The 22,888-nt window shown below is 41.3% G+C and overlaps 2 protein-coding genes and 1 long non-coding RNA gene across 18 annotated transcripts; 1 reads left to right on the top strand and 2 right to left on the bottom strand.

Annotated features, from left to right (window-relative positions):
- Positions 1 to 1,682: 1,682 nt before the first annotated feature.
- On the bottom strand, positions 1,683 to 3,917 carry LOC133507840 (uncharacterized). Its single transcript, XR_009796923.1, has 3 exons — positions 3,820 to 3,917; positions 3,612 to 3,728; positions 1,683 to 2,225 (listed from the first exon to the last, which is right to left on the bottom strand). It is a non-coding gene; the product is annotated as an uncharacterized LOC133507840 (long non-coding RNA).
- Positions 3,918 to 6,172: 2,255 nt separating this feature from the next.
- Positions 6,173 to 22,814, top strand: LOC133506997 (interactor of HORMAD1 protein 1). Of its 15 annotated transcripts, none has more exons than XM_061831491.1 (10): positions 6,173 to 6,342; positions 12,263 to 12,292; positions 13,635 to 13,673; positions 19,432 to 19,501; positions 19,752 to 19,829; positions 20,038 to 20,165; positions 20,281 to 20,329; positions 20,403 to 20,487; positions 21,584 to 21,696; positions 21,783 to 22,805. In XM_061831491.1, the coding sequence occupies exons 1-10, from the start codon at positions 6,329 to 6,331 to the stop codon at positions 22,422 to 22,424; spliced, it is 1,248 nt and encodes a 415-aa protein (XP_061687475.1). In that variant the 5' UTR covers positions 6,173 to 6,328; the 3' UTR covers positions 22,425 to 22,805. The 15 variants fall into 15 exon arrangements, 8 of the variants coding, with proteins under 8 accessions (XP_061687475.1, XP_061687477.1, XP_061687474.1 ...); XM_061831493.1 differs by lacking the exon at positions 6,173 to 6,342 and adding an exon at positions 8,213 to 8,305 and having other exon boundaries at positions 19,703 to 19,829; positions 21,783 to 22,800; XR_009796694.1 differs by lacking the exons at positions 6,173 to 6,342; positions 12,263 to 12,292; positions 13,635 to 13,673 and adding exons at positions 18,928 to 19,034; positions 19,132 to 19,229 and having other exon boundaries at positions 19,726 to 19,829; positions 21,783 to 22,808.
- Positions 9,516 to 18,698, bottom strand: c10h1orf159 (chromosome 10 C1orf159 homolog). Of its 2 annotated transcripts, none has more exons than XM_061831500.1 (9): positions 18,562 to 18,698; positions 17,117 to 17,212; positions 16,949 to 17,033; positions 14,854 to 14,949; positions 14,706 to 14,762; positions 12,978 to 13,112; positions 11,802 to 11,827; positions 11,669 to 11,693; positions 9,516 to 11,574 (listed from the first exon to the last, which is right to left on the bottom strand). In XM_061831500.1, exons 2-9 carry the CDS (start codon positions 17,186 to 17,188, stop codon positions 11,504 to 11,506), a joined length of 567 nt encoding a protein of 188 aa, XP_061687484.1. In that variant the 5' UTR covers positions 17,189 to 17,212; positions 18,562 to 18,698; the 3' UTR covers positions 9,516 to 11,503. The 2 variants fall into 2 exon arrangements, with proteins under 2 accessions (XP_061687484.1, XP_061687483.1); XM_061831499.1 differs by having other exon boundaries at positions 17,117 to 17,198; positions 18,562 to 18,695.
- Positions 22,815 to 22,888: the final 74 nt, after the last annotated feature.

Raw genomic sequence — 22,888 nt, forward strand, 5'->3', positions numbered from 1 at the left:
TTTTTTTTTTTATGCACATGAAGATCCTCAACTCATTATAATGTAGTTGCTTGGTACCAAAATACCACACGTTGTTTGCAAAGCACCAATTTTACCTTAATTGCCCTCAACTCACTTCATCATAGTTCACACAAATGTCACATGATTGCAGCAAGCAATCCTTTTAGTGATATTATTTGACCAAAAACAACAACGAAACGATGAATAGGTAATTAAAACAAAATCTGTGAGATTGTGTAAATGTAGCGGTTCACTGGATATGCATAAGACTATGTGAAAAGGGCGGCGCGGTAGCGTTGGCCTCACAGTTCTGAGGTCCCGGGTTCAATCCCGGACTCGCCGGTGTGGAGTTTGCATGTTCTCCCTGTGCCTGTGTGGGTTTTCTCCGGCACTCACATCCCAAAAACACGCAACATTAATTGGACGCTCTAAAATTGCCCCTAGGTGTGATTGTGAGTGCGGCTGTTTGAGTCTATGTGCCCTGCGATTGGCTGGCAACCAGTTTAGGATGTACCCCGCCTCCTGCCCGTTGACAGCCGGGATAGGCTCCAGCACTACCGTGACCCTTGTGAGGATAAGCGGCTAAGAAAATGGATGGATGGATATGTGAAAAGGGTAACTTGCAGTTGGCGCAATTCCCCTCAGTTTTTGTTCTGTATGGAGTTTATATTTTCTCTGCGGGTATTGCGTCCCACATTCCATTCTTTTTGGGGTTCATTGAAGACTTCCAATGGACCTTTCCGACCTGTCAAATCGCTTGTACAGTAATAGCCAATCAGATAGCTGCATTGTCTTAACCCCTGTCTTGACACGCCCCTCTTGCCATGTTGTTCCACAAGCAATGCTAGTTGGTAGTCGCGTGCGCTTGGAAACGTTAATGTTACGAAGAAAATGGTCCTTAGATGCGCTTGGGGAACGTGCAATTCTGATGAAAGATCACCTGCTAGGTTACAAGGGGACCGGTTGATTCATTTTCCAAAGCCTAAAACACAGTTGACAAAGTGTCTGCGATGGATTAAGGCTCGCGGAAGACCACACGTACAGCTAAATGTGGACAATATCAAGAAACACAAGGCTGTATGTTCGAAGGTAAGTGAATTAATATCAGTACTTTATACATTGCAGGAGAACAACGTTCACTTTGTTCGTGTATCACTGACCTGCCGAACGAAGTGTGTCATGTTTTATGCCGGAGAGTCGGGTTAGTGGTACGTAAATGCGCCATGTCATGCAAGAGAAATGTCAATTTGCCTATTTGTATCACATCGGACTGCTAAAATAGAGCACTGGGTTCGATTACGAGCCAAGTCAAATGAATACACCCACTCACTTCTAAAGACTACAATGATATTACTCGTGATTTTTCCACGTAAAAAGTACTCGCCCTGCTTTACATGCGCAGTACGATTCCAGTATTTTATCCTGTGGATTTCAATGCGAAGTTCGTGAGGCGTCAAACATTTTTGTAACGATCGCCAACGTTTCGCTGTAATTCGTGACATTGCGTCCTGCTCCGTCCAAAATCTTAATCCCGTGTACATATCCTTGTGTGAAATAGTTGAGACGTCTCTGTAGAACTCTCTTGGACAAGTCTGACGCATTTGGCAAAAAACATACCCCAATATTATCTGGAATATGCGATAGAGAATCAACTTCAAACGTGTTCTGTTCAATCGCCATTTTGTAAGCTTGTGGGACGTGGCTAAGGGGGCGGAGTTTAAGATCACCGTCGGAAAGGTCCATTGCCAATATGTGTCGTAATATGTGACTGTTTGTTTCTCTGCATGTGGCCAATCATTGACGAGTGACCAGTCCAGTGTGCCAGTACCAGTCTTAAAATTCAGCTAGGATCGGCCCAATCCCACTTGTGTCCCCCGAACACCATAAGTGGAAGAAAATTTAAGAAAGCATGTGCCTTTGGAAATGTATGTGTGCACGTACCTTTTCTATTTCAAGGACAAATAATCCCAATATTGAATACAAACAGACTCCCATTACATATGTTCCCTTTTATTTTTCAAAAATACACATATACTTTACCAATTTCTGTCACACTTTGAAAGGCTGCCACGCTTATTTTTGATTGTACATTTGAAGTGCAATAGATGTATTTTGTGAACGGACCCAGACTGGAAATGGCATCTCGCTGTTGAGGCTTCCTCATCTTCACTTGGTCTGTCGCAGGTACTGGATTGCCGAGAGTGCGCTCACGTTTGCAAGCAGAGCTATAAAGGATATTGCATATTTTATTATATTGTTGTAGTGTAATGTAATTGTTGTGTTACACAGTACAGGCCTTTAAAAAAAAAAAAAAAAAAAAAAGGAAATCCTCTTCCTCCTTCCTGATCCATCCTCCCCCTGTTTTTAATCACATACTAGTGAGGATAAGGAGTTAAGAAAATGGATGGTTGTTTCGGTACATAAAAAAATAAAAATAAAAAAATTAAAATCACACGACAACCAAAGTCAGTAAATGTTTTGTAATTTTCTAATTTATTTTAAGTGTATGGAAAGTATCCAAATTTATCTGGCCCTATCTGTAAAAAAAAAAAAAAAATAATAATAATAATATTTGCCTCTGAGCCTGATAACGGGTTGGGCCACCTTTGGCCACAAAAACTGATTTAAATTTTTTGTGGTATTTTTTTTTAATCATGGCATTAGGCATTTCTTTTTAAGATCTTGTTTCCGCGCCACGGTGGCTCAGCTGTAAAGCGTTGGCCTCACAGTTCTGAGATCCCGGGTTCAATGCCGGACCCACCTGTGTGGAGTTTGCATGCTCTCCCCGTGCCTGCGTGGGTTTTCTCCGGGCACTCAGGTTTCCTCCCACATCCCAAAAAACATGCAACATTAATTGAACACTCTAAATTGCCCATAGGTGTGATTGTGAGTGCGGCAGTTTGTCTCTATGTGCCCTGCGATTGGCTGGCAACCAGTTCAGGGTGTAACCCGCCTCCTGCCCATTGACAGCTGGGATAGGTTCCAGAACTCCTGTTGACTGTTGTGAGGATAAGCAGTTAAGAAGATGTATGGATGAATGTATGTTTCATTCATTCTTGTCTGACAGGTATTGTTTTAGTGATTTCATAATTCAACAAATCTGATAGGAATTAAACCAGTTTTCAATTTTTTTTTGTCCCCCCCCTGTTACTAGTTTTCCCTTCTCCCCCTGAAAATAAATTAAAAAAGAAAACCCACCACTTAGAAACTGCGCTTTGTATTTAGTATTTAGTACTTGGATTGTCTGTGTAAAACCTGTCTTGATGATACACTCCCCCAACACACACACACACAAACACACACAATCTAATAATTTCCCCTCCAATGCAATAAATTCTCACTGTATCGTGTCGCTCAGTGTTGAGGTTCAAATTATTCTGATTGTAGTTTTTCAGTTGTGCACTCCATCCTACTAAGATCCAATTTCAACATTTTGGACTCTTCCACAACTTCAGATTAAAAGGTCCAGGTTATAGTATCTTTGTCAAGGTACATGGTTTGATCAAGGTCTCGTTAGATTGAGCAAGTCTACGTAATCAAGTGTCCACCCCCCCCCCCCAAAAAAAAATAAATAAAAAAATTATGTACAATATCGTGAAGGTTTCCCCCACCTGCTTTCCAGGCATCAGCAGAATCTGGATCTGATGACGTCAGTACCCAAGAGGCAAACGCGATGCAAAGCAAACACACGTCAGACTGCTGCAGGACAGACAAGACACCCTCTCGCACTGCCAGAAAAATTAATTGTTCATCATCATAATAATAATAATAGTATTGCTTTGCTATTATCATTTTCCCCATTGGGACCGCCTCGGTTACCTGGTCTCTGTTTTGTTCCTTGAGGGAAGGCTCCTTCAACGATACGGCTCCCCTCACCGTGGGCTGGGAGTATCCACCCTTCAGACCTTCTGCCCCAGATGCCGCCTTTGTTCTGGAAGCGGATTTCCCCGAAGGACGGTAAACTCCTCCCGCTCGGATTTCTAGCGACCCTGAGCGCGTGCGAGACAATTCGGACAGGGGAAGTGGCGTCTTCGTCCTGGAAGTCTACCCTTAAAAACGGGGAGTCCCATTTGGGGAGGGCCAGTTCTCTGGTGGTCGGATGCGACCAGGAGAAGATCGGGACGGGTTTCCACTTGTGGTTCTGAGTTGGGAAGAAGATCTTGCGAAACGTGTCGTCACAAATTGGCGCTAATGAGGTGCTTTCGGGGTCATATATGCAAAAGACGTTATCGGGTGACGTTCCTTGTGTGATGAAGGCTTCTGGGAAAGATTCGAGACCCTCTCCTTGGACAGGTGCCGGTATTGTCGACCCTAGACTGGGTCCATCTTTTAAATTCACGATTCCCTCCTTGGACTTCTTTTCATCCTCTGGGTTAAGAGCTCGTACATTCTGCAGACTTTTGTTTTTCGTCATCCGTCTGGGGATTAGGTTTTGTCTCGCGGATTCCTCGACTGGTACCGGGGTCTGATTTCTGGTTCCCCCTTCCTCATCTTCCTCGCCCTGCTGGGTTTTGCAGCCCTGGTCAGGACTGGTGTTCCTGCTCACGCCCAAATATTGCCAATAGTCATCTTCAAAGTCGCACGCAGAGAAGTCCCAGCTGGATCGGTTTGTCTTGGAGTCATCCGGCTGCGTGAAATAGTCCGAGTCGGCGGCGTCGGACACATCCGTAAGGCCGCCGTCCGTCAAATGATGTTCTTCGGGGTCCACCAGAGAGCTGCTTTGTGACGGCGATTCGGAGGTTTGAGTGGGAGGCGGGCTTTTCCCCATCCTCAGCCGCAAAATGTCATTTATGGTTAATTTTTCCATTTCGTCCCAGAAGGCCGAGATGGCGTAGACGCACGGCGTGCGGCCCGCGGCTTGGACGTACGCTTCAGGGCCGTCGGCTACAGGAGTGACGACGACATCGGGAACGGAACGGTGACCGCCGCCGCTACGCGTTCTAAGGCGAGGTTCTGTTTTGACTTTGGGCTGATCCGCTTCAGCCTGGATGGAGCTCACAGTTGGATCTTGGTCACTGGTTTTGTCGCAGTCTGCTGCACGGAGATCTCTGCCTTGCAGGCACTCCGAACTCCGAACTGGATCAGAGCCACATAACGACTGCGATAAGGAAGAATCAGATGGGCACTCTGTCGGCTGGCTTTCAACCGAATCCTCCTCAGAGAGATCCCGATCCACCGATTCGGCAGCCGAGAGATAGACTTCAGAACCGGAACTGTGAAGGGCGAAGAACTCGACACTGTCCTCAAAGTCATCCGACTCCACCCTTTCCAAATGTGTGATTTCCTGGAAGGTGGCTTCTCTGATGTTTTGCAGTATTTCCCCACGCAGGAATCCCCCTACCTGGTCAAATTCTCCTTCTCTGTTGGTTTGCACATCTTCATGGTACACGGTCACGTCTTTGAAGTTTTGAAGAATTGGTGCTTCTCTACTGCCACGCTGTAAGGTTCCCTTTCTATGGTTTAGCAATACATCAGCGTCGTACGGGTTTCCTTCTCCGTCGTTTTGCAAGATTCCTTCCTGGTTGTCCGGCCTTACGGCGGCGTCATCATGCGCTGTTCCTTCGTTATAGTGTTTCTCTATATGTCGTTTACTCCGAAGGGATATTTCTCGAAGGATTTGGACCGTATCACCACCGCTTGTGGTTCCCTCGCTAATGTTTTGCAGTTTAGCGCTATTTACCTCTTCTTTACTCACATTTGGACTCGGTATTGCATTCCTATGCTTCCTCACTTCACTTTTCTCACGTTGAGGTGTGCTTTTTACTTTGGTTTTTTTTCTCCTTGGAGTTGCGCGGGGCCGGAGCGGCACCAAATTGTCATTGAGCGACAACGTCACGAACCAGCGTTCTTTCTCCTCTCTCGGGGGATGACTGCTGGCAAAATCGCCCTGACCTCTCACGTCTGTTTCCCGCTGCGTTGGCAGCGTTCGAGCGACGTCTTTAACAACCGCCTCCAGTGTTTGTATGATGCTTTTTTTGGTCTCCTCTGGGATGCATTCTTCTCCCTTCACCTCCTTTCTGAGAAGAGGGATTCCTGTGTAATGACATATTTCGCCCTCGTCATCCTCAGCTCTCTCCTCTTCTGCGGCACCCTGAATGACCTCCACTTTAACACAAGTTGTGATATTTTCACCCGAGCTCTGCAGGGACCGGGTGACTGAAATCGAGGAGTCCGGGCGACGGAGGCCCTCGGGGCGGGCAAGCAGAGGTCGCGGCACGCGGCACTCCTCGCTCTCCTGGTAGAAGCTAGACCAGTCCTCGTCTGCAATCCGCATGCTGTGATCCAAGTCGTCCATTCTGACACCTCACATGCTTTCCTGGGAGTAGAAATGACAACACGAAGGTCAGTGTGCAAGTGTTTATGTCGCCCTTTGTCCTCTCGTCGCCTCGATTGCGTTGTACTACTGTCTGGGCAGCAACGTGCTTGTGCTAAATATAGTGGACTTGTACAGCAGTCATTTAGGTACGGTACCTCGGTTCTGGACCAGAATCCAATCCAGAAGGCTGTTCGAAAACCAATTTATTTCCCACGTCTGCGTACAGAGGCTGCGTTATAGACGATAACAACGCTCGTCGTGGATCAGCTGGTCGTTATGTCATTTCCGGGTCTTGTCGCAGGCGTTCGAGAACCGATTTTCGTTCGAAAACAGAGGCAAAAAAAAAAACAACTACATTTTCGTTCAAAAACCAATTTGTTCGAGAACCGAGTAGTTCACTGTACTATATTTTATTAAGGATTCAGGGCTTCTGGTAGAGTGCAAATATGGAGCTTAATTTGGTCACAACATTAAGTTCACTTGCACAACTTAATAAAATTGACAGCAGTATTAAAAATTTTTCTTTTACACACATAAGTGCTTGCTTTTGTTTGTGCTAACATAGAATTGCATAACATTCCATCCATTTATCCATTTTCTTAGACGCTTATCCTCACGAGGGTCACGGGGAACGCTGGAGCCTATCCCAGCTGTCAGCGGGCAGGAGGCGGGGTACGCCTTGAACTGCTCGCCAGCCAATCGCAGGGAACATGGAGACAAACATCCACACTCGCAATCACACCTTGGGGCAATTTAGTGTGTCCAATTAATGTTGCTTGTTTTTGGGATGTGGGAGGAAAACTGGAGTGCCCGGAGAAAACCCACGCAGGCACGGGGAGAACGTGGAAACTCCACAAAGGCGGGTCCGGGATCGAACCCGGGACCTCAGAACGGCGAAGCCAACGCTTCCCAGCTGTTCCACCGTGCTGCCATTCCACTTTACTAATATTTAGCTTGACAACAGGGACAAAATATTGGGTACATTTTACAGCGGTGCATGGACCATAATGATAAATATAAGTCAAAACCTTTCAAAGCATTTAGTTAATAGTTTATTTTTTTTCATTAATCTTTATAATGAAAGTGCACATAGTAAGGCAGAGTGATTGGGAGACACCTCACAACCGTGCTGAAGTGAGGTCAATAAGTTTGATGCAAGCACTTGTACTTTATCTCAGCACGTCTAAGGAATTAACTCGTGACTTCTATTGCAAAAGCACACATTTAGTTGATTTGCATTCACAGCTTCCCGCGTTAGTCATTAATATTTCACCGGCTGATCCCGAGCCAATGCGCCAACGCCGGACGAGGCGGCATACCTGCGAGAAGACCAGGACAAACGTCGCGCCCGTGCGGGAAAATGTCCTGTTGTCTGGTCGACCTCGCGTCACGTCGGTCTGGCCCGCTTGTACCGCTCTTTATAAATAGACCACCTTCGGTCACATGCACCCGTCGCTGGTGAACGTGTTCTGGCCTCGACCAGCGGAGGTGTGACATTTCAGTACTCTCAATCATTTGACATTGAGGAGGAATCATAATATACTTGACTATTTCCGTGATGATCCGAATCACTGACAAAAACCTCTTGTCCTCTGAAATGTCATTCGCAGGAACAGAGTACAGGAGATCCCAGATAAAAAAAAAAGCAAACAAAACACAAAAGATGACATAACTTCAATATATCCATTGATCTATTTTCTTGTGCCGCTTATCCTCACAAGGGTTGCGTTGCATGCTGGATCCTATACCAGCTGCCAACGGGCAGGAGGCGGGGCACACCCTGAACTGGTTGCCAGCCAATCGCAGGGCACATAGAGACAGTCGCACTCACAATCACACCTAAGGGCAATTTAGGGTGTCCAATTAATGTTGCAGGTTTTTGGGATGTGGGAGGAAACCGGAGTGCCCGGAGGAAACCCACGCAGGGACGGGGAGAACATGCAAACTCCACACAGGCGGGTCGGGGCTTGAACCCGGGACCTCAGAACGGTGAGGCCAACGCTTTCCATTGTGCCGCCAACTTCAATATATTGGTCTGAAATTTGAAAATATTATTCGACAAAGCCTGCTTTACTTTAGTTTTCAATCTGTATATTTAAATACATTTTAACAAAATTTAAACCTGTAAACTTAATATTTGAAAAATATATTGTATATTAACAATTATTTAAAAAGAATCTGTAAAAAAATCCCAGTTTGAACTGAAGTAATTTCTGAAAATGTTTTTTTTTTTTTCTCAAATCCCACAACAATCTGAGAATAAATTCAGCCTTTATGAATAATTTTTCAAGATTTATCCCAAGAAGGCAAAGATTGAGATAAATGTCTTACTACAAAAAAAAAAAAAACAGTTACTTGTATCGTTGCAAACATTTTTTTTTCGTCCCCTAAAAGGTTTTAAAAATATACTGGCATTTTCAGATTTGTAAAAATTACCACCACCACCACCAAGTAAATTCATGTGCTTCATTTCACTTTAAAAATTTATTTTCCAATGGTCCTTGGTAGTTTTACCAAACATTTAAATTTTTCATGGTCAAGCACAATCAAGAAAAAAATCCTTTGCAATTAACTCATAAAATATAATTTTAATGCCATACTCTTGTTGTAAATCCTGAATAAAGTTAATATTTGAAATATATATTATATCAACTACTTAAAAAAAATCTGCAAAAATTCTAGTTTGAACTGGACTAATTTCCAAAAATGTTTGCATTTTTTTTTTCAAATCCCATAACAATCAGACAATAAATTCAGCCCTTATGGTTAATTAATTTCATCCCAAGAAGGCAAAGACGGAGATAAATGTCTTACAAAAAAACACTTACATTACATTTTTTTTCTCTCCCCCAAAAGGGTTTTATAAATATATTGGCATTTTCAAATTTATTTGTAAAAATTACTCTCTTCGTCAAAAGAATCACCCCCCCCCAAGTAAATTCATGCTCTTAATTTCACTTTTTAATGTGTTTTTTTCCAGATACACCTTGGTAGTTTTACCAAACATTTAGCTAAAAATGTTCATGTTCAAGCACAATCGAGAAAAAATCGTTTGCAATTAACTCCTAAAATATAATTTTAATGCCATACTTTTGTTGTAAATCTTGACTAAAGTTCTCACACACTTTATCGCTAATGACAATATTGACCCTCCAACGATTATCTATCTCTCCATAAATTACAGTGAAGTCATTAAAGGTACAACTTTAAGGTGCTTTATTCCCGCACACATTCATTTGATCGCCGGAACCTTCTTCCACATGTCACAAGTACACAGTTACAAAACAATACATAATTTGTATAAAAGAACATGTACATGGATTGCGCTGACAAATATCAAACACACTAGGCAGCATGCAAATAGTCACGTGATCACTTCTACTTTATCGAGATACTTCTGCTCGGGCCGCACGTGCTCATTCAAAATCTCGCGTTGTCAAAATATTAAGTGTCGCAAATAAAACTTGGATTATTTTGAAAGTGGCGCGTACAAGTAAAAGGCCGCTGGAATATCTGGGAAATAAGAATACGTTTAAAGCTCTTCATGGCACAAGCGTCACATTCAATTTGTTCGGCGACTTTTGCCAAACAAGTATACTCCGCTGTATTTATATCAAAAAGAGTATTTGTTTGATTTTAAAATTTCACTGCAAAGTTAGCAACGTCTTCTCCTCCTCGAGAATCCCGTAAAAATGCCCGACATTTGCTTATAAAGTGACCCAAGATCTTATTCTACATTCAAAGTATTCTTCATTTCAATTCGGGGTGTTTTTCTTTCAGGCGACAAAGACTTCTTGAAGTTAAAATAATTACATACATTTTTAAGTACCATATTTTCCGCACTATAACGCGCACCTAAATGCCTTTTAATTTTCTCAAAAGCTGACGGTGCGCCTTATATATGGATCAATATTCATTCTTTAGTGCGGCTCCATCTAATGGGATGCATAACGTAACCCCAAACTCTACTTTAGCGTCTATTAATAATGCGCTGCGCCTTCTATATGAAAAAAGTTTTACAATAGGCCAGTCATTGGAGGTGCGCCTTATAATGCGGAATATACGGTACATAAGCTTCAGCTCCAAATTATTCATACCTTTAATTTGCAGCGAGCTATTTTTATTTGCTGAATGCGTATCTTCAGAAAAGAAATGACAAGAAATTGGCAACACTGTAAGAAGTTGTTATAAATGGTAATGAAAAATAATTGTACATTTTTTACACCATTTTAAAAGATCCCGGTATTACGGTTAAACTATAATTTACTACAGTACATGTATTGAAAAAGTATGAATTACTTGGAAGATGATACCATTTCTTTAAATGTAAAAAAAAAAAAATGTGCACATCTTCTTACAGCGTTTTGTCACCGTCATTTTCATCTGAAAAATTAAATATATAATTAAATATAACCACGGAAAGAATAATTTTGTCCACCTAACTGCAACATTTGGCATCTAAAAAGGAAATACATTCACCTTGGCTGATAGCATACAAATAATAAATACATAAAAAAATGTCACATATGGTCATATATAAAGTACAGTAAAGAAATGCAAATTATACAGTAAATAAACAAAAAAAAAAAAAAGAGCTCAAACGCCACTGGGTTATGATGATGATGATTGGTTGTCATCATCAGCCAACTAGGCCACTGGCTCGCTGCACGTTAACTTCAAAATGATGAATACGCACAAATCCGATCTGTCACGCGCTTTTGAAGAGTCAGTCGCCGTTGCCATGGTTACAAAAATGCTACCAAGATACCAGTTGTGATTGTGATAGAAGATGCAGATGTCATCTTCTCAGCTACTGCAATATATTTTTCCAGACATACAAATACTGGCTCTATGAACAAAAAAAAAAAAAAAAAGGCATTTCTTCAATATTAGCCTATACAGTGTCAGTGCAGCATTAACGCAAATACTCCACATGAGCTCGCTAACAGGTTTAAAGGTCAAGTTTAAGTATGACGGAAAAAAAAAATGGCCCCAATGAGTAAAAATACAAGCTAACCAATGACATTCCGAAATTTTATACCGTCGTATTTCACGGAGGGAGCGCGACGGCGGCACTATTTTGTCATGAGGCGACACGGAATAAAAACAGCTGCGGTTCCAATTTGGCTTCCAAGAAGTCTTTCGGTGAGAGACTCTCACGTGGCTCCTTGGCTCTTCCCCCCTGCCTTACACATTGTGGACCCTCGTGGCGGATGCGCCGGAGGGACGCTCCCGTCGAACGTAGCGTTGTTTCCTCGCTTCAAATTTAAAAAAAAAAAAAATAGAAAGTATTTGCATGAAGGCTTGCCTAAACTCAATAGTGTAACAATTTTGAGTAAACTGGTAGATTACCTGTAGAAGAAGGAATCATGACGGCCTAGAAGAATAAAATATTACAGAGACTGTTAGACATTTAAATCATTTGTGTGTGTGCGTGCATGACTCAAGTTGCGTAATTAAGCATGCATAAATAAAGCAAACTTACCGTCTCACTTGGTTGGAATATAAAGGCTGTAAGAGGACAGAAAATGACTTCATTGACTTATTCTTCTGTGTTTACACTGTTTAAAAAAATGCAAGTCAAAGTTCTCAGGAAAAAAAAAAAAAAGGATATGAAGACTGTTTAAAATGTGTTTCGGTAAGTTCAGACACGTTTAAATTAGTTAAGTGAGGGAGTAGTAAAATTGAAATTGAATTGACACTATTGTAAGCGGGTCTGAAAAAAAATCCAGAGATAAACGGGGACTCACTGGACTGTTGTTTTGCCCTTGCTACTGCGTGAAATTACGTTAGTAACGATCGGGCGATATAAAGCAATGCCATATCATTGCCACAATATTATCCCATTACCGTAATTTTCGGCCCAAGAGCCGCGGCTTTTTCCCCACACGCTTTCAACCCTGCGGTTTATCCGGTGATGTGGCTAATTTGTGCATTTTTTTCTAGAGGCTGCAAGGGGGAACTCGAGTGGAAAAGGTAAGAGTGAGACCGGTGGAATATATGTGCCGAGGAAGTGACTTTTACCAGTCCGCCCCTGTTAGCACTGCGCTAGCGTGTTACTGCCGTGTCTCAGTGATTAGTACCAGTATATATTTTTTTAACTGGCCCTGTTAGCGGAGCGCTAGCGTTACCGTTAGCGAGGCGGCACGAGCATGAAACTTTCTGTGTACCGTCTTTCTTTGTAAATATCTTGTTTCAATGTCGGTTTCAATGTGGGCACTTGCAGCATTTACACGGCTGCGGCGTATGTCTGTACCAAATGGTATTTCCTTTACAAATTTACTGAGTGAGGCTTATAACCAGGTGCGCTCTGTAGGCCAGGAATTACGGTATCTATTTGTGACAAAAAGTATAGTATGAGTTTTATACAGGGGTGGGACAAACTGTCATTGTTGCAACATGATAAATTCGTAGATACTATACAGCTTTATATCTCACTCAGGTGTAATATATTTACTTTTTGTATGCTTGATTGAAAGATTTTTTTTTTCCAATTCTTAGTCTGATATGTACACAATTGGAAGGCTGGGTAATGTTTTTTTTTTTACTTGACTGGCAAAAATGAAACTCATTCATCTGAAAAAGATGCACTGAGTGATTGTGAAGCCATTGAGAAAACGCGAAACGTGCGGGATGCAACCGGAAGTGCAATTGGGCTTACCCTTGTTGTGGCGGTAGAAGATATTTGGGAGGCGATGGGAGCGTTTGAGGTAGAAGAAGGAGGCGACAGAGAGGATCAAGAACAGGCTGATCAACAGCGTCCCGAGAAGGAGCGAGGCGGCCACGCCTGCACCTCCTGCTCGCACACATAGCACCCGAATGCACCATCAGCACGTTGTAACCAGTTATCACAAAACAGCCTCAAGAAAAATAACTTGGACAGAAGTACGGGGGTCTTAGTCAAGATTCCATTCGTATCAATAATTGTTGAATAAGTGGGGATAAAATATCAGTAAGTATTTTATATGGGTTGGTTCTCCCCCTAAAAATGGGATGTGGGTGGCGCCACAATTTCAGGTTTATTGGCTTTCCTCACCCTGCTGAACTAGTATTAGCTATGGCCACAGTTTTGCGCACTCTGGTGAGATGACCATCACTGGAAAAAGTAACTACATGACACATGTCAACGTTTTTGAATCCGGGTTCATCCCCAAAGCCCCCTTAAATATATCCTGCACTGTACGCTCTTTTAATAATTTTTTTCCTCTTTGATTTAAATGTTTTTAAGGTGCATTTTTCCTTTGTTTCTGAATGCTTTTAATCACCTAGAGCACATTGACCTTGTGTATGAAATGTGCTGTATATATTTGCTTTGCAGTTGGAGGAGGCTTGTTGAAGTACTGTTTCTAAAGTCAAGGTTTGTGCTTTTTAAATATCAGTTATGTTTGTTTGGTGGTACTGTCGGCTCACATGGTTGTAGCTATAATCGAGGCACAAATTCTGGTAGCTGGATGGCGTTTGTTGCAGTTCTGCCTTTTTAACACAGGCAACACAGGTTTTTGTAACTTAATATACCGTATCATTTACAAGCTTAACACATACAGTATGTAAAAGTGTTTTCTTCTCACCGGTTTGTTTCCATGAAAACAAACTAGACACAGCTCGCTACTATCAACGCAGGTGTCATCTTCAATGCCTCCCCTCAAGGACGCGTTTACAGTACAAAGTTTGATTCATTGTAGTCTGTCACCCATGCGCAAACTCACCACTGGCTTTTGGCACGTACTGAATAGTAAGACATAATATTCTCAATTTGATTTGAAGTGATCACATTTTCACTAGTTGTATTTTAAATGTAACTTTTCAATGTTAACAATTCAACCGGCTAAAATTCACTGTCCAAAATTCACCGTCTTTCCCACCAGGTAGGGTTACTTCAGGTCAGAACCGAACAGCCAGCCAATCCAGTTACGCTTTCTTAGTATGTGATAAGCATAACTGTGATTGGCTGGGTGTTCGCTTCTGACCTGAAGTAAACCTGCCTGGTGGCACAGACGGTGAATTTCAAACAGCCAATTGTAGCAACTATTGAAAATGTGATCGCTTTACATTTCAAATTCAAATCCTGTTTTCTGTGGCATTTCAAATTCAAATCCCGGTGGCACTAATTTACTTCCATAGCCGTGGTGTAGGAAACTATTGCGCAAAAGGGGGAAATGATCCCACCTAGAGGTGAATGCGTGATATGCAACTCTGACTTGGTTAATTAAAGAATTGCAAATTAGCGTCGTCTTCACTATTTACCCCATTAAAAATAAATAGAAACAGTAATAATATATGGGTTATTCCTTTATATCATTAATTCTGTTCTTCACTGGAATATTTAAAAGTACATTTAGACAAAAAGCTTTACAACATTTAAGTAGAAGGACAAAGGAATATAACTCACCAATTTTAGGCATAACAGTTTTGACTGTGGTATGGTTTCTTCTGTCCATTGTATAGTCTAATGGCAAAGACAGGTGCAGTAAATGAACACTATTCCATATTTTTACTCCTCTAAAGAAGCTACATGAATATTTGAAAAAATTGCATACTGTAGGTGCAGGTGGTTGTGTTCTCCGAGTCGACGGCGGCAGGCTCGCACAATATGCAAACGGTGTTGCTGCCCTCGAGCACGCGGAGGAAGCATCCTAAAGAAATCACGTGATGCCTTAAAAGCTTCATCTGACGTCAAAATACACATTGCATACAGTGAAGAAAATAAGTATTTGAACACCCTGCTATATTGCAAGATCTCCCTGTTAGAAATCATGGAGGGGTCTGAAATTTTCATCGTAGGTGCATGTCCACTGTGAGAGAGAGATCATCTAAAAAGAAAAATCCAGAAATCACAGTGTATGATTTAAAAAAAATATATTTATGTGTCAACACCTGAGAAAACCAATGTTAATATTTGGTACAGTCGCCTTTGTTTGCAATTACAGTGGTCAAACGTTTCCTGTAGTTGTTCACCAGGTTTGCACACACTGCAGGAGGGATTTTGGCCCACTCCTCCACACAGATCTTCTCTAGATCAGACAGGGTTTCTGGGCTGTCGCTGAGAAACACAGAGTTTCAGCTCCCTCCGAAGATTTTCTATTGGGTTTAGGTCTGGAGACTGGCTACGCCATGCCAAAACCTTGATATGATTCTTACGGAGCCACTCCTTGGTTTTCCTGGCAGTGTGCTTCGGGTCATTGCCATGTTGAAAGACCCACGGCACGACCCATCTTCAATGCTCTCACTGAGGGAAAGAGCTTGTTCACTAAAATCTCACAATACATGGCCGCGGTCATCCTGTCCCATATGCAGAAAAATACCCCAAAGATTGATGCTACCACCCCCATGCTTCACATTAGGGATGGTGTTCTTGAGATAGAACTCATTTGTCTCCCTCCAAACACGGTTAGTGGAATTATGACCAAAAAGTTCAATTTTGATCTCATCTGACCACAAAACTTTCTTCCATGACTCTTCTGTATCGTCCAAATGGTCATTGGCAAACTTAAGACGGGCCTTGACATGTGCTGGTTTAAGTAGGGGAACCCTCCGTGCCGTGCATGATTTCAAACGATGACGTCTTAGTGTATTACTAACAGACACCTTGGAAACGGTGGTCCCAGCTCTTTTCAGGTCATTGACCAAGTCTTGTCATGTAGTCCTGGGCTGATTCCTCACCTTTCTAAGGATCACTGGGACCCCACGAGGTGATATCTTGCATGGAGCTCCACTCCAATTGAGATTGACTGTCATGTCTAGCTTCTTCCATTTTCTAATGATTGCTCCAACAGTGGACCTTTTTCATCAAGCTGCTTGGAAATTTTTCCGTAGCCCTTCCCAGTCATGTGGAGCTGTCCAATTTTGTCTCTGGCGTCCTTACTCAGCTATTTGGTCTTGGCCATGTTACAAGTTTTAGTCTTGGTGTGTACAGGTGTCTTTAAGCAGTTAAAGACCCCACACAGGTTCATCTGATTCAGGATAATACATGGAGTGGAGGTGGATTTTAAAGGCGGACTAACAGGTCTCTGAGGGTCAGAATTGTAGCGGATAGACAGGTGTTCAAATACTTATTTGCAACTGTATCGCACAAATCGTTTAAAAAAAAAAAAAAAAAAAAATCATACATTGGGATTTCTGGATTGTTCTTTTTAGATTCTCTCTCTCACAGTGGACAAGCACCTACGATAAAAATTTCAGACCCCTCCATGATTTCTAAGTGGGAGAACTTGCAGGGTGGTCAAATACTTATTTTCTTCACTGTCTGTAATAAATATTGCGATGGTGCAGTAGCTTCAAAGAAGGGCAGTTGGGCTAACTGTCATCGCCACAGCAACACTAGATGACCTACTTTATGGTCTGTACTCTGTAAAAGCGGTGGCCCAACCAGGAACCCTTTCATGTTGTGATAACGTTAACAAACAAACAAAAAATGATAACATAATTTCATGTTTGAGCATGTACATACATTAGCTTGGCGGTTTTACAGCTTCTTATCTAATCGTTGTTGGTTGCACCCTCGCATTTTTTTGAAACCATTATGACTTAAAAGTAAATTGCAAAAAACCCCAAAAACTTACTGATACATAATAGAAAATTCAATACTTGCTTTTTATCTGTTTTTGCAAATGGCAGGATGGCGCGACGCGGTACCTGGTTCGCAGCGAGTGTCGTTTGAGCACGAGCTGTTGGTCTTTAGTTTCTCACTGCAGCACTCCAGTGAGTTATGATGTAGAGCCTGCGGACACGCGCCACGTTTTCTCGTCAGAAAAACTTGACCGGAGCGGAACAAAGAACGCTGGACCGGGTTCATGTTTCTACCTTGGTTGCAGGTGTCTCTGGTCTAATAAGAATCACTGTCGCTGCCAAGACCAAAAGGAATGACAGAGCCATGTTTGAGCCCCTGGGGAGGACAAACTGATCATGGTAAAGGAAGAATAAAGATGCACTGGAACCTCAAAAGTCTTTTTATAGTTTAGAAATTGGATCCAAACTTTCTAGAAAAATAGCCCCATTTAACACCAAATCTCAAATTAGCTCGGTGAACATCTACAGCGTCAGCTCAACAAAAAGTCCTTAGCTTGTTCTTTGGCTTTTTCAGCTGGATTAAACCCATTCGTGGGCAACGTCCCATTTTTGGGCCATCATGATTTTCACCCATTATATCCTTCAGAATATACAAATATTTAAGTGTTTTAATCTGAAGCCATAATTTGGTATCAGGAGAGGATAACTCATCAGTCAAAGTTAGCACGGGAGTTATTTCCCTTTCCTTCCTGACCCAACATGGCTGCCTCGAGTACACGTAGGGCGTTTTCCAAGAGAAGAAAGGGAGAAAGGTCAGTATGCAACCAAGTCGGTCTTCAAAATGCTAATCCATCAGTATTATTAATGCGTAAAGTGTCATTCTAGAATAAGAATTAATTCATAAACATATCTCTAGTATGTACTACTTCACAGAACTGATAACATACCCGTCCCAGCCCGCGAGAGGGTAAATCTTTTTTTGCCCTTTGTTTCATGCGTTAAACGAAAAAGAAGTGTTATTTCCTTGATTCTGGCCTGTTAGGAGACTTTTATCTCAATAAGGCAAAAAAATTGCCACCCTGCCCATGAATGGGGTTAACATATTTGTAAATATTTTTGGGGGTGGACAAATGAAGTGGAGCTGTATAGTTTTGATCCCACTGCATGTTTGTGAGGGTAATATAGATTGTCAGTGATGCTGCGGGAAGTCATCATATTTGTCTTTGCATAATTGAGCGAAAAAGAAAAAGTATCTATCTATGCCTGTGACGTAATGTGACAAGCAGAACAATTCAATGCTTCTCCACTAGATGGCGGAAGGAATAATTAACCTGCATAGCCACCTGTTGCCATTCTGACGACAGAGTGAGAGCTTTTTTTTCAACTATATAGTTTGTAAATACATGTTCAAGTCGAATTAAACGATTTTATTTTTGAATTTTAGTATATATCCAGTACTTTAGAAAGCATCTTTGTTTGGTCGTGTGGCGTGAGATTTTTCGAATGTCAAAATAAGATATGCCTATTAGCTGAAGCCTGTGCGTATGAGCTATTTTTTTTTTTTTTTATGATTTAACGTGTGCCAACCACGCAAGTAAAAAGACGACAACTGCATTGTCGAGGCAGCTCTCATTATCTTTGCCCCGTGAATTATATTCATAACAGGGAAGCGCAAACCCAGCAGCTGCCTGGTTGCTAAAAAAAAAAAAAAAAAACATCGAAAAGAAAAGTTCCCTCACCGGCTAAACTGGACAATTTGGCCTGGACCGGACGCCAGGCGGGATTCAGTCGAAGTCAGACGACATCTGCCCGAGAAGAATGAGGTTTGTCGTTGACGGATTAGTCTTCGACACACCCCCGTAGTTTTGGTGCGTCGTTAATGGCAGCACCTTTGCTGCTTGCTTGACATCAGCTTGTCAACATCCGGAGCGAGCTTTCACAATAAAAGGATAATAAGAAGCGTAAGTGGAAATATGGTGGCCGAGATCCGGGTTGGATTTTCACAATACATGTTTAAATTGTTGGGAGAATCTAAACTATAACCACGGGACCAAACCATTCCTATTTGAATTACACTTACAGGCCACCGTAGCAAAAGCGAATGCGCTCGTTTGACACAAACCAGGACTGGGATCTAAAAATTGTGACGCGGATCAGCAAACCACTTGGTCACCATGAGTACATTTGACACCTATGTGTTACATGTGACAATGTTACTATCACCATTTTTTTTTAATATTACGCTTTATCTTTGTAAAATAAAAAGGGCGTCATGCGGGTTCTCATCACGTGATTTCCTCCCAATCCAGTGCACCTGAACGCACCTTGGCCTTCGTCTTGCTGTGATGTTTTTAGGGCGGGGGATTTAAATATCTTTTTTCGCGTATTCCTCACAAATATGTAAACTGTGAGTCTGTTTTACCTTTTAACTTACTGTCAAACACATAAATAAGGCACACAAGCTTATTTGAGCTAGCGGGTGCTATGCTTCATGGTATTAGCAGTAAATAGAATATTTATGGCTTGCTAAGCTAAAGCTAACAACCAGCTTGTCTGAAACGCTACCAGACGCCCCTCAATAATAAAATTAATCTGCCTTTTCTCTTTAGGAGCAGCGAAAAGAATGAATCACACGGTGAGCAACAAAGAATTGCTGAACACACCATTAACAGGATGCAGGTGATTAAAAAGCAAACGCAAATACACGTAGTTTCCCCACTTGATGTTTGTTGAGTCATTTGTATGAAAGTTGTGATTCATTTCACACAGACAATGTTGAAAACCTTCTTTTACAATATTATAACCTGCACAGCACTTCAACAACTTTTCTAAAACCGGGTAGTTTTTTCCCGCTCTCTTTAATATGAGTATGATCCGCAGAAATTCAGCCACCAACTTTACAGATTCGCAGTTTTTCTTTGGGTCCCAGTTTTGGCGAGAGCATTCGCAAAGCCTTTCTCAGGATGTGAGTTTGTCATCCAGAAACTCCCAGCAAAGTTCACAAGAGGTAAGGTGATTTAGTAACTATAGTAGAGTTTCTTTATTTTTTGTGGCCACGGGTGTTCCACATCCTTTTGTTCATGTAGGATTAAATGATTATATGCACTTTAAACTTCCCACAGCACACGAGTTTCCCCCCAGCCCCAAAACTGTTTTGGACTGTTAGCTTTCGGACAACTTGATATTGAACAGAATTGTAAATTTCTTCTTTTTAGTGTAGTGACGCAAAGGTTTCAAGCAATTATCAGTCCAAACCTCTCCTGTTTGGAGACCAAAAGAACAAACAAACAATTTTGGATTCATTTGAGGAGGCAAAGAAAAAAGCAAAAGAAAAAAGTGAGAGGTAGCGTCCCCTTTTTGTTTCTTTGAGCTAAAGAAAACAACTTTTTACAAATGCAAATCTTTGCTTTAATTCATATTTATGGTGTGCATAAAATCCTCATCCTTTTTTTTTGCAGTGATCGGTTTGCAAAAGACTGCCTTCAAATTCACGAAACCCTGACCAAAGTAAGTAAATTATTTCCATGATTTGACTCATTTTTATTTTGTGACATATTAAATAGATTATACTGTGTTTCAGATACACAAAATCGTTGCAAAGACCGAAGAAAACGCATCTCTTTGCCAAACTGTCCTCCAAAAGTTAAGCGTTTTCTCTTCAACATGTATGTGACATGACAGGTTGTAGTAAAAGTTTAAACAATTGGTGTGTAAAGTAAAATGTAGCAGCTGGTAAAGGTCTCCATTCATAATTTGTATTATCTTTAATGTCCTTCAATTGGGTATATGACATAATTCGGATGGCAAATGCCCAAAATGTCCTTTTTCAGGCTATTATAGCAGATTGTTTTTGCTGCCATTTGAGACGGACAGATTTCTCACTAAGAAAAAAAATTGCTTGCAGTACTGAGAAATATAAAAATTAATTAAGAATGGCATGTAAGAGTAGATGTCTATAAAAATACATTGACAAAGCGGAAATCTAAACTATCATCTATGCATAAACCACTTAAATTGAAACTATTTTTTTAATTAATCAAAATTCTATTGAAAAAAATTACATGTCCATATCTTTATTCCAAAACATGACATTATTTTAAATTGACAATGCAAAAAATTCCCAAAATGAATTAAGGTTTTGTGAAAAAATGTTCATAAAATCGGCAAAAATATTTACAATTGTTTTCCAGAGTAAAATATGCTTTCCAATGCCTTATTTTGATGAAACACAAAGATAGCAGTCTGATTTATTATTATAATAAATGTAAATATATACTGATTTATTATTAATTACTGTGGAGAGGCTGAAATTCCAAGAATTTGGACAATTTTTCAAGTTAAACAAGTTATCTAATGATTAATCAGTTATCAGAAATAATTATCCCTTGATTTCATAATCAATTAGTGGTTTTTTTAATTGATTGATCTATTTGAGTGGGTGGGTACCAATCACAAAGTCACCAGGTACTGAATATTAATTTACAAAACTAGGTCACACTGTCAATTTCAAATCCACCGGTTTTTCAAGCCTAATGCCGCGTGTTGCCTTTTGGATATAATCTAAAAATTACAAAGATGTCAAATCTTGTCACAGTTTCGTTTTACCCAGTGAAAAAAAAAAGAATAAAAGGACTTTGATGGAGATTTTTAACCAGCAGATGGGGCTGTTTGCTCACTTTACATGAATTCCTGACTTTGACATTAATTTAAAGATCAAATTGTTTTAATCCTTTCATTAAACTGTGCTTCCCATCCATTTAGTGGAAAATGTAAGCAGTGTGCAGAGTGACATTTCAGAGCAGTTTAAAACGTTATTGAACACAGTGAACTCCCACAAAGAGATGATGGCAGAATTGGGGGAGCGGGTCCAAAAGGTGACTAATGTGTTGTTTGTTTGCATTGTAAAGGTCAATTCACGTGTCACATTAGCTGATGTTGGTCTTTGTTCGATTTCCGTCAGAACGGAGACAGCGGCGCAGAATTGGCTGCAAATATTCAAAAGGATGTGAGTTGTCTGAGACGGGAGCAAGAGGAAGCCAGTTCGAAGCAAGAAAGGATGCTCGAGGAGGCCTTGCAGATGCTGAATGGCATTATTTCAGAGCACTCAGGTAAGCTCTGTTCTGTTAAAGTAACCGACAAAGCCATGCAGACATCACCAGGACAGGACAAGGGGACCCAAACGGCGCAGAATTCCCCGACACCAGATAGCCAACTTCCCGATCTGGATTGCGTTGTTAGAATGAAAAAGAAGAAATGTACAAGCAGATACAGAAGAAGACCCCTGGTCCGACGCATATCGAATCACATCGTCGTGAATGAAAACAGTCAACCGGTCATCGACTGCAGCGAACAGCTAAATGTTTCGAGACCTGTCAGACAGACTCCTGACCTGAGTAAACTAAGCGTCGGTGGTCCGGAGAGTTCAGTACAGTCGAAGACAAAGGGCAGACCCAGCGAAACGACCGGATGTTTTATCACACCCCTCAGCTGCTGGTCCCAAGCCAATAACAGGTTGGAAAGCCCCCCAAGAGTCAATTGCAGCTCGCCGATAGTGCTGCATGACTCCAGTCCTACTGATGCCCTGTGGCAGCTGTTTTTGTAGAAAATGGGTCGGCGAAGTTTATTATTCATCCGTGTGTCAAAACAAAGCCATTTGGGTATCATTTATTTGGTCGGATAAAGATGTTGACGGAAGTAATTGCCGATACTAAATGCACACATGACATTTCCCTAAAAACGCGCATATAGTTTATTATAAATGCCCTATTTTTGAGGAAGAAGTAACAAGTTTAGCTTCTCTGCTCACATTGGAGTCTAACTTATTTTGTATTCTTGCAGTTGACTCGCCTGTTCAAAATAAAGCGTCAGTCGCATATTTGATGTACATTCTAAAAGTTAGGGTGAACAGTGACTACCGGTATTGTTTGTGCTGAATATCAGCAAATATCAGTTTTCATGAATCATTGACACGTCTCCAAAATAATTAACATGCAGATTTATTGCAGCTTTGTTGTATTAGACTGCATACTTTTTGTTTTTCATTATTCAAGCAGAAACAATAAAGGC

Source organism: Syngnathoides biaculeatus, chromosome 10 (genome assembly GCF_019802595.1).
Source record: "Syngnathoides biaculeatus isolate LvHL_M chromosome 10, ASM1980259v1, whole genome shotgun sequence".
Classification (NCBI taxonomy): domain Eukaryota; kingdom Metazoa; phylum Chordata; class Actinopteri; order Syngnathiformes; family Syngnathidae; genus Syngnathoides; species Syngnathoides biaculeatus.